This window comes from Alosa sapidissima, chromosome 12 (assembly GCF_018492685.1).
Source record: "Alosa sapidissima isolate fAloSap1 chromosome 12, fAloSap1.pri, whole genome shotgun sequence".
Classification (NCBI taxonomy): Eukaryota; Metazoa; Chordata; class Actinopteri; order Clupeiformes; family Clupeidae; genus Alosa; species Alosa sapidissima.
The window spans coordinates 37146982-37157625 of record NC_055968.1 but is presented as its reverse complement, the minus strand read 5'-3'; the positions used below and the strand labels follow the sequence as shown (position 1 = coordinate 37157625).

The window sequence follows — 10644 nt, the reverse complement described above, 5'->3', positions numbered from 1 at the left end:
ACACCATGCTCCGTCTTCACTCACGATCTCGACCTGTTATACACCACGCTCACGATCTCGACCTGTTATACACCACGCTCACGATCTCGACATGTTATACACCACGCTCACGATCTCGACCTGTTATCCACCACGCTCACAATCTCGACCTGTTATACACCACACTCCATCCTCTCTCACGATCTCGACCTGTTATACACCACGCTCACGATGTCGACCTGTTATACACCACGCTCACGATCTCGACCTGTTATACACCACGCTCACGATCTCGACCTGTTATACACCACGCTCCATCCTCTCTCACGATCTCGACCTGTTATACACCACACTCACGATCTCGACCTGTTATACACCACGCTCCGTCCTCTCTCACGATCTCGACCTGTTATACACCACGCTCCATCCTCTCTCACGATGTCGACCTGTTATACACCACGCTCCATCCTCTCTCACGATCTCGACCTGTTATACACCACGCTCCGTCCTCTCTCACGATCTCGACCTGTTATACACCACACTCCGTCTTCACTCACGATCGACCTGTTATACACCACGCTCCGTCTTCTTTCACATTGGAAGTGTGGGGGTATTTCGTTTTTTTAACAAAAAGTCAATAGTAAGGACCTTAACTGTTAGACCGAAAAAGGAAACAAAAATATTCATGTTTACATCATATAATTACTTAGATAGAAAATATTGGACTGATTAGAGCCAAAATGTTTTTATTATTCAAATCATCTTGTCTCCTTTTCTTAAGGTCACTACTGCAACTACTTCATCTGAGCACATCTGATCAGTAACAAAACACCAACCTTTCTTTTTTTCACATTCAAATGGTGGAGTCCACATTACTATCCCATAAACACCAACCTTTCTCTTTTTCATTGAAAAGGCCATTAAGAATTTAAGACAATAAATGTTTATTATTACAGTTTTTCCCGACTGCTTTGACCTGCTTAAAGAAACTATGGTCCACTTGGCCTTCATGAACAGAATGTAATACTACACAAGTGTCGTAAACCCATATTTAGCAGAAAAATGATATAGACAACATATAAAATGTTGAAAATGAAAATTTGAAGCAAGCTCAGGTCCAGATAAGATGGTGGTACAGTATTTTCTGGATCATGTCTCAACTCTTGGTTGTTGCATGGTTTAAAGTTTTTGAATCGAGTATCAAACTGTGCCACATAGACACTGGTTATCAGCATACCTGTCAACATTTAGCTTTCCAAAAACGGGAGATTTTATTTTATTTTTTTGGGGGAGTGTTTATACTAGATCTGTGTTTGCATATTTAATACGTTTCATACACGTGTTTCAACACTGCATTTCGGTCGTTGCTTTTACCATTACCACTACCTTACGCATGCCAGTAATGTATCCACCAGCTGCCTGCCTGCAGCCTACTTCCAAAACTCCAAAGGTGCTTGCTGTCAGATTTGGTTCCGAAGGAACAAGTCAGTGTATCAACAACACTCAATAACAGTTTATGTGATGTGTTAATCAATTAAATTCCCAAACAACAGCTAGTTCTGGAGTAGGCCATTCAACTAGCCCGCTTGCTTATGACTCAGGCTGCGCAGTTGGCACCCGCTTCCTTATTTGGGTTTTGGGTTGCCAGGTTTTAGCCTATGACAAAACGGTTGAAATTGAAACTAAGTGATCGTGTATGTGTAGGGTGTATTTCATACACAACCTGGCAACCTGAATGGATCAATGATTTTAAAATGAAGTTTGATGGCCATGCAAATTACGGGAGTTTTCCGGGAGAAGGAAGACGGGAGGGTGCTGGGAGATGACCTTGAAATACGGGAGAAACCCGGGAAAAATGGGAGTGTTGACAGGTATGGTTATCAGAGGTTTTCCTGAGCCCATACAATGATTTTCTTTACAGAAACACAATTACAGTTTATTTCAATCGCTAACAAGCTCTTACCCATACTTCAGAAACTTTTTTCTAAACTTTTAACACAGACTCACACCTACAAAACACAATTGGCCAAATGGATCATTTTCTTCTCAAAAACACATTTTGTTAAATATATACTAACACATCTTTCTCTGCACACACTAACACTGGAAATCTGACTCAAAAAGAAATGATTCTGTTAACTCATTGAGTGCCAATGCGTTGAGTGCCAAAATACGTTTTTAGCTTTTTTTTTTAATTACGGAACTAGACACTCTAACACACCTTATATGTGATTTTGGGAACTCTTCGATGAATGGAAATGAAATATATGACCGAAAACTCATGAAAACGCAAGATCTGGACATTTTATCTGGACGTTTGATCTTAACTCGGCTTTTGATGGTTGCCGCTTTGTTTCGAATCAGTCACTGATTAGCCTATCAGTGACATGCACGCCAGGTCAAAATCAGGTCATTTATTTTCGTGGGTTTATCACTAAGTGGCAGGTCTCGTTAGATCTCTTCCCAGAAACTTTGCAGGCAACACTTCTCAGGTGCTGAAGGGAGAAATGAAAAAGTCGAAGAAAAAGATATTGCAGCAGGTGCGTTTTCGCCAGACAACGCTGGATGAGTCCACCTTTCTACTAAGACAAGATGACTGACCACGACAGGTCAAAAACATTACAAGGAGTTACTGAACACCGTGCTGAGGAGGGAGTTCCATCTCCACCACGAGCCGGGCCTAGTGGAGTGGGTGGTAGACCGAGTCGCGCTTGCAAGAGGGCACGCCCTTGCCAGAGTGCCGAATATGTTGGTGATAGTGACTCAATATCTCCATTTCTAGAAAAAAAAAAATAGGGATTTTGATGAAAACTAGCCACTGTTTAGCTTGGGATTTCTCAGGAACAGAGGCGTGTAGAAATACACGGTTTGCACCCACTGAGAGCTTAAAGTCTCACCTTTCAAACGTGCCATTGTATGTGTTCATAGCTATAACACAGAATATGCTGTGGCTGTACAAAAATCATCATCAATGGTCTAGATTGCTGGCACTCTAGGACAAAGCTTCCGAAAACAGCTTGGCATTCAATGAGTTAAAGAATAACACTTGTTTTCACTTCACAAGGTACATGCAGTCAATCAAAGTACACCAGGGGCCTATTGCACAAACTAGGATAAGGGATTAAGCCGGGATATCTTGGTAAAAAAAGCGGGATAGGGGGCAGTAGGATATGTTATGGTATAAGTCACCATGGCGATTCATTCTGTGGAGCTAGCCTGCTCCAGACCAGGCTAAGTTCCAGGATCTATTTAATCTCATCCCTTATCCCAGTCAGCAGTCACCACAAACGGAAACCAATAGTTATTCCACTGCCCACTACACATTGTTATCACATATAATTAGACCCACTGTCATTATTTAAACATTTGTGATCATTAATTAACTTTTTCATACTCGCCATTCCCCACCGGTCATGCGACAATGTGACGTCACGGGAGCGCCGTAACCATTTTGTGTGTGGTGGTCGTGACACTAATTGCAATATTCTCCTAAACAGAGGTGTTGCTGTTTGTTGCTGTTGTGAAAAGGCTATCTACCTACTTTACACCGTAGAAGAAGCAATGAAGCCGCTCTAGTTGCCATGGTGAATCAGTGAATCTGTGACAGTTGGCGGGGTCTATTTGAGAGAGATGTGAGCGCGCACTTATCCAGGATCGGTTTCACCTGCCTTGATGAATCCGTGTCTGCTCATCCTGGCTTGGTCTTTGTGCAACCAATTAAGCCTGTACGCTCTTGTTTTGGATTCATTAAGCGCAGCTCAGTAACTTATCCCGGATGTCTCAATTCTTACGTCCTAATAACGGGCCCCAGGTTTCAAAATACTGGCTATTGTTGACATTACAAAAACTGCATAGACTTTTATGTTTCAGTTTTACAGGTAAACCTTCTAAAATAATCTGGCATGATCTTGCACAAGAACTTTTCTATGTTTAATACAAGTAATGAAACCCCATTGTTCTGAATGTTTGAATTAATATGGGGAATCGTGTCTGTCACATCAACCACTTAAAATGTCAAGTGGTGTAACCACCATTTAAGGAGCAATTTTGTATGTATTATGTCAGAGAATCATGTGACAGGAAATTATGTCATAGAGAACGACTCTTCAAGACCCCAACTGCTATGAGTCAAGGTTAGCAACTCTCTTAAAATAACATAATAGTGTTTTAGGCCATGGCCAGGCAAACTTAGGTTACATGTCAAATGGTATGACCTTTTAAAAATGTTGATAAATCATAATAATCATAAAATATTCAATTTAATGTAAAAACTGTGTTTGAATATTCACATAAAGGTGATGCCTGCAAATTTTGCTTTTAAATAGAAATGTCAAATAGTGTAACCGGTTACACCATTTGACTCTTTTCTGTTTGAGACCAGTTTGATCAGATTCAGGACCAAGAGTATGTCATTTTAGGTGCCAATTATATTATTTTTATAATTTAAATAGTGACTAACTGTTTAGCATGAACAATAGCTTTAAAAGGGTTTAATTGATTGCAATTTAAGCGATTTTTGAAATGTCAAAGCTTTTCATTTTAAATTTAAACTTCCATAATTATTTTTTAATATTTTATTATGATGTATGTAAACAGTATGTTCAAATTATAAATAAATAATATAAATACATTTATTATATATAAAATGTGCCTCTTGTCCCCCAATGGATGCCACTTACAAGGAAGAAAAACTTGTCTCGCCACAGAGTGCATGTGAACGCAGATCCTGCTGTTGGTTGGTTGTTAAGAAATTATCATACCCACTCTTTCACTCACTCTTATTCTCTCTCACACACACTTTGGGCCCTAATTTAGCAATATAAAATGCATGGTCACTAGCAAATAGTGTAAATACATTTAGGGGTTTGTCCAGTCCACATTCAGGGTGGTTTTGTTATCAAACGTCAGGTGCCTGGCGCAAAAAGGTGGCTCTTATGTTTCTTAATCAGTCATGGGTGTGTTTTGGGCTTAACATCCTTTAAAGCAGTGGTCCCCAAACTTTTTCTTCCGAGGGCCAGCTCACTATGCCTGGCTCCAAGAGAGGGTCAGAGACTCGGAGTAGTTCTATATCAGTAACCATAAATAGCTTAGTGCTGTGAATACCTTAGTTGAATATTCCGTTTTCGATGGCAAACGCAAAACAGCGCCAAAACAACCACCGGTGGACAAAAAGAGTATTACATGTGTACTGTTTGACTCGCCATAAAGAATAAATGGGGGAAATTGCGGAGGTTTTAGTTTGACGATGTTGTACTCCCGTGCGGGCCGGATGCTATATACCACGGACATGTCTTGGGGGGCCACCCAAAATGAGGTGGCGGGCCGTAGTTTGGGGACCACTGCTTTAAACCAATGAGGAGGACATCTGTCATTCCCTGTAACAGCATGCAGGGCAACTTCAAACAGCGCATCAGTATTTTGATATTCAGCGGTGTATTTGAAGGAATCTGCTTGTACGCAAGACCGTAGGGAACAGGTATTCCACTAAGCCATTCTTTACGAAAACCGAGTAGAGTATAGGCTACACACATCTGCACTTGTCTATTAATTGAACATATAGGCAAAGTGAAACTAACTTCACTGTGGTGTCATAGTTTAACGACAAAACAGTTATACACAGTTAATTACTTTCAATATTGACTGACAATGGGTTACCAGCAAAAACATAGCCTGAAAAAAGCAAAACTTCCCCCTATAATGTTCGAATGACTGAATAAATAACCTAAGGACATTTATTCTGCAGAGGAATTGCTGCTTACTGTACATCTCGTGACAGTGACGTGTTTCATATGTGCCTTTCGCTATAGACCAGGCTTTTCTTGGTCAGTGGCATAATGCTTTTTAGACGGTATGAGATAGATTTTTAGTCATATCATGTGCCAGACCACACCTTATGTCCTATTGCTATAAACGTTTTATGGTCAATTGGTGTAACGAATTTATTTCAATTGGTGTAACCAGTATTTTGTCTAAAATACTAATAATGTACAAAAAAATTAATATGGATAATGATTTAATACTCTACTGTAATAATGGTTGTTTAAACCATTTTTACTCAAATGGTCAAAGAATAGACAGAAAACAAGATGCTTACAGCATATGGTCTTGCTCAGTACAATGAAAAACCCATATAATTTAAATTTAGAAATAAATATAATAAAACATATTCTCATAGGATATTACAAAATAAACTAATAATTTCATGAGAGCAATTGCATGAACTCTAGGAGGTGTGAAATATTAGATATTTGGCATTTTTGTGGTTACACCATTTGACAATTTAACAGGCTGTTAGTTCTATCTTTTGTTAAAAAATAGCATACACGTCATATTAAATAATATGAATACAACAGAAATACATAGTATACACTTTAGCAAACCTCAGGCATGTTTTGTTTTAAAGGTTTAAACATATTTTTAATTTTCTCATTTTACCAACCTTTATCTGTCACTGACCCTTTGACACTAAATTTCTTGGTTGGGAACTGTACAGTATGTCCACATGTTATGTTCACACTCAAAAGCATTCCAGTAAAAAGCAAATCATTTTTTTTCCCTTTATTGTTTACTACAGGAGGTACAGTAGAAATACTGTTTACAGTATGATAGAACAGATTTTTTTTTTTTACAGTATTTCTTACAGTGAACAATATATCCATGAAACACACAAGAGCATTTTGAACAAAAAACAACAGCCACATGTTTTCATCAACATCGCATCTGATATTACAGTATCCAAGGCGATGTGAAAATACCGCTTGGTAGCAGAAGCAGAGCAGAAGCAGAGGTTTTTATACTGTATCTAAGGTTTTGAATATTGTTTTTGCTATTGTGGGATGTTGTGTGTTAGGAGGTATAGCTTGTTTGTTAAGAAAATTTAAGCTGACTGCATATTGTTCACTGACTGCATATTGTGTAGAAATGACATGAAATGTGTGAATGGTATGGCCACAAAAGACTGATACTGTGCTAATTGTGTTTAGAGTTTTGAAAATGTGACAACTTGTTAGACAAACGCTTGTTAGCGACTGAAAAAAACTGTATGTCAGTCTGATATTATGAGAAATACAATGTCTGTGTAAACACAGTTGGCACCATCAGTATGGCCACAGAAAGCGTGCGTCCAGAGCAGAGACCACAGCATCAGCGTCCAGAACAGAGGCCACAGCATCAGCGTCCAGAGCAGAGGCCAAAGCATCAGCGTCCAGAGCAGAGGCCACAGCATCAGCACCAGCGTCTAGAGCAGAGGCCACAGCATCAGCATCAGCATCCAGAGCAGAGACCACAGCATCAGCATCAGCAGCCCTGTGAGAAATGATGTGCGTGTAGACACAGCTAAACAGAGACTGTCCGATAAGAGAAGAAATCCTCTGAGAGATGATGTGGGTCTGGGACCCAGAGATGACCCAGTTGGCTCCAGCGGCGTCAGGTCCAGCAGCTGTCTGGCCGGGCCTGTGCCCAGTAGACCCGCCTGTCCTGCGTGACGGAGCAACGGTACGTGTGCCGAGGACTCCACTCCCCGGCCGACAGGAAGAGGACGGCACTGGCGGAGTACGTTCCGTCTGCCTGACGCACCGTCTGTGCGCTGACCTGTGCCTGCTGGGCCGTGGCGTGGTTGATGCTCCAGGTGAGGTCTACGATGCCCGCGTGGAGACCCGTCACCACGCACAGGACAGCGGAGTGTCCGCGACCAGACTGGCCGGCGGGGGGCAGCAGAATACGGATCTGAGGAGGCGTGGGATTGGCACCTGCAGAGTGGACCGTCAGACAACAGTCAGGGGGAACATGACGAAATACACAACACCAGTTACTCTCTCAAAACACTTAAAACATGTCAGGGGGAACATGATGAAATACACAACACCAGTATTCTTCAGCATGAAGCATGTGTTTCATGTGTGAACTTCATATATGTGTGAACTTCATATATTATGAAATTGTTATTTATTTGATATTACACTCTGGGGCACTCTAAGTACTATTTTTAGTTCACTTTATCAAGATACTTACAGTTTTTCTCGATCATTTTGATGCTTGTGTCAACTCTGACATCACATTCTCAAAACAGTTAACACCCGTGTCTGGACAAAAGCACTCTGGACAAAATGACACATTTTGCTTGCAAAAGGCTGTTACTCTAATCTTGCCTTCAAACAACACATCCTGTTGTCAAATCACTGTGTGAGTTCAATCAATCATTACACACTGGACAACAAAATGCAAAATCTAGTTCTCAAAATGAGCATTTTTGCTATGTCTGTTCCATTTCTTTCTCTTTTTTCTGATATCAGAAAAAAACTGTGAAAAGACTAAATGTACTGAATAAAAAATAATGTATTCATTCCTCCTAAGATGTAACTGTCATTGACATGTAAGACCTACAGTAAACACCTAGACAAGACACATTTCATTGAACTACAACTTGTCATTTTTCATCGAAATAGACCTACAGAAAACACCTTTTGTACTGTTTTCTTCACCAAATAGGCAATACAGTACTTTGTCCAAATGTGCATTAGATCCATACTTGCAAATAGCAACAGAGAACAGACATGGCATCTCTTATGAATAAGGAATGATTGCTGATTGAAGAATTGTGAAAAGGAGTTTCACACAGGTGTATCAGAGATTCAGACGTATGCAAGGAATCTCTACCACCTGTGAAAAGATGTTTTCCTTTTTTACAAACACAAGATGGGAGGTCATCTTACCTTTGACCACAAGGACGATTCCTTTGCTGAAGAACATCTCCAGCCCATGAGACCTCCTGCCATGCCTCCTCTCTCCCCATGCCCTACCTCCACGTGCCAACCTGCCAAAGCACTGGGGTTAGAACAACTAGGAACACACAAGGGCATCTCACCAGAACAACTAGGAACACACAAGGGCATCTCACCAGAACAACTACTGTAGGAACACACAAGGGCATCTCACCAGAACAACTAGGAACACACAAGGGCATCTCACTAGAACAACTAGGAACACACAAGGGCATCTCACTAGAACAACTAGGAACACACAAGGGCATCTCACCAGAACAACTAGGAACACACAAGGGCATCTCACCAGAACAACTAGGAACACACAAGGGCATCTCACTAGAACAACTAGGAACACACAAGGGCATCTCACCAGAACAACTAGGAACACACAAGGGCATCTCACCAGAACAACTACTGTAGGAACACACAAGGGCATCTCACTCCAGCAGTGGGGTTAGAACAACTAGGAACACACAAGGGCATCTCACTCCAGCAGTGGGGTTAGAACAACTAGGAACACACAAGGGCATCTCAATAGAACAACTAGATACACACAAGAGCATCTCACTAGAACAACTAGGAACACACAAGGGCATCTCACTGGTGTGAGAACAACACAAGGGCATCTCACTAGAACAACTAGGAACACACAAGGGCATTTCACTCCAAAACCTTTTCAGCAAACAGAGCTTTCCACAGAACACCTGAAACTGATTGGTCTGACTTTGAACACGGTCTAATCTGGGTCAAATCAGCCTAGTGTGTGTGTGTGTGTGTGTGTGTGGTAGTTACCGTAGCAGCAGCAGGCACATCAGCAGTCCTCTTCTCAGCATCATCTTGGGTAAGACTGTAACTGACACCTGGCAACAAGACTCCGTAGACATGGTGCACAAACTCCCAATCCACACAGGAACACACGCTCAATGGTAACACAGAGACACCAGGACGCGTGTTTACACACAGCCAGGACCTGGAGATGGGGGCAGTCAAGCATGAAGAGGAACCACTGGAGACCCTCCCCACCCTGTGACCTTTAAACTAACAGCTGCAATAAACAGCCTCTCTACTTAAAATAATCTAACCGTTAAAGGGTTAAAATAATCTAACCGTTTCAGCCACTGTCCCCTGTGTGCTTCTGTATACCTCTGTGAAGTAGATAGATAGATAGATACTTTATTGATCCCTAGGGGAAATTCAAGTATACACATGGTGACCAACTAAGGATCCATAGCCACCCAATCCCCCAAGGATCCATGCACTGGATTGCTCTTCATTTAAAAGGTCCTTTTAACAATGGCAATCTGGTTTGGTGGTATTGCAGCGTTCCACTAGCCTGACGTAGTCATACTCAATTCTTGTCAGAATATGAGTCTGATACTGCTCCATTGGGACGTAATTATGGGGCGTGTTTCAACCGATACAGGGGGGGAATGCCTCTGCACTCAATTGGATAGACCTAACCAATCAGAGCAACAAAATAGCTTACCGTGAGGTGTAGGAAGAAAACACACAAACCATCCTTCTTCTCCTATATCCCCTCCGTTTTTGAAAATAATTCTGTTGAACAGTGATATGCTACAAACATGTTAAACAGCTGGGAAAGGCTGTCGCAAATCCCTCGAACAGGTGGTCAATCAGAGATTTCAAACGAACGAGGGAACATGTTGCAATGCAACAGTGCTGTTTTCCCTTGATGAAAGTGAAACCACGAGTTTTCCCACATCTCAACTTTGGCCAAGTTTTCAGAAATAATTGTTTTCAGTGATACAACCTCATTAAATAATATGAATTTTCCATATGGGGTCTTAAAAGCCATGTATCCTTCTAGCCACAGCATTTTTGTTTCAAACATAACCCTAATCTAAGCGTGCTCAGATGACGTGATAGACCAGGCACTGTTGCT

The 10644-nt window shown here is 41.3% G+C and overlaps 1 protein-coding gene across 1 annotated transcript; it reads right to left on the bottom strand.

The window, feature by feature from the left end:
- Positions 1 to 6962: 6962 nt before the first annotated feature.
- si:ch211-1a19.2 (uncharacterized protein LOC100142650 homolog) lies at positions 6963 to 9636 on the bottom strand. The gene is made up of 3 exons (XM_042058103.1): positions 9534 to 9636; positions 8691 to 8791; positions 6963 to 7727 (listed from the first exon to the last, which is right to left on the bottom strand). The coding sequence occupies exons 1-3, from the start codon at positions 9623 to 9625 to the stop codon at positions 7405 to 7407; spliced, it is 516 nt and encodes a 171-aa protein (XP_041914037.1). The 5' UTR covers positions 9626 to 9636; the 3' UTR covers positions 6963 to 7404.
- Positions 9637 to 10644: the final 1008 nt, after the last annotated feature.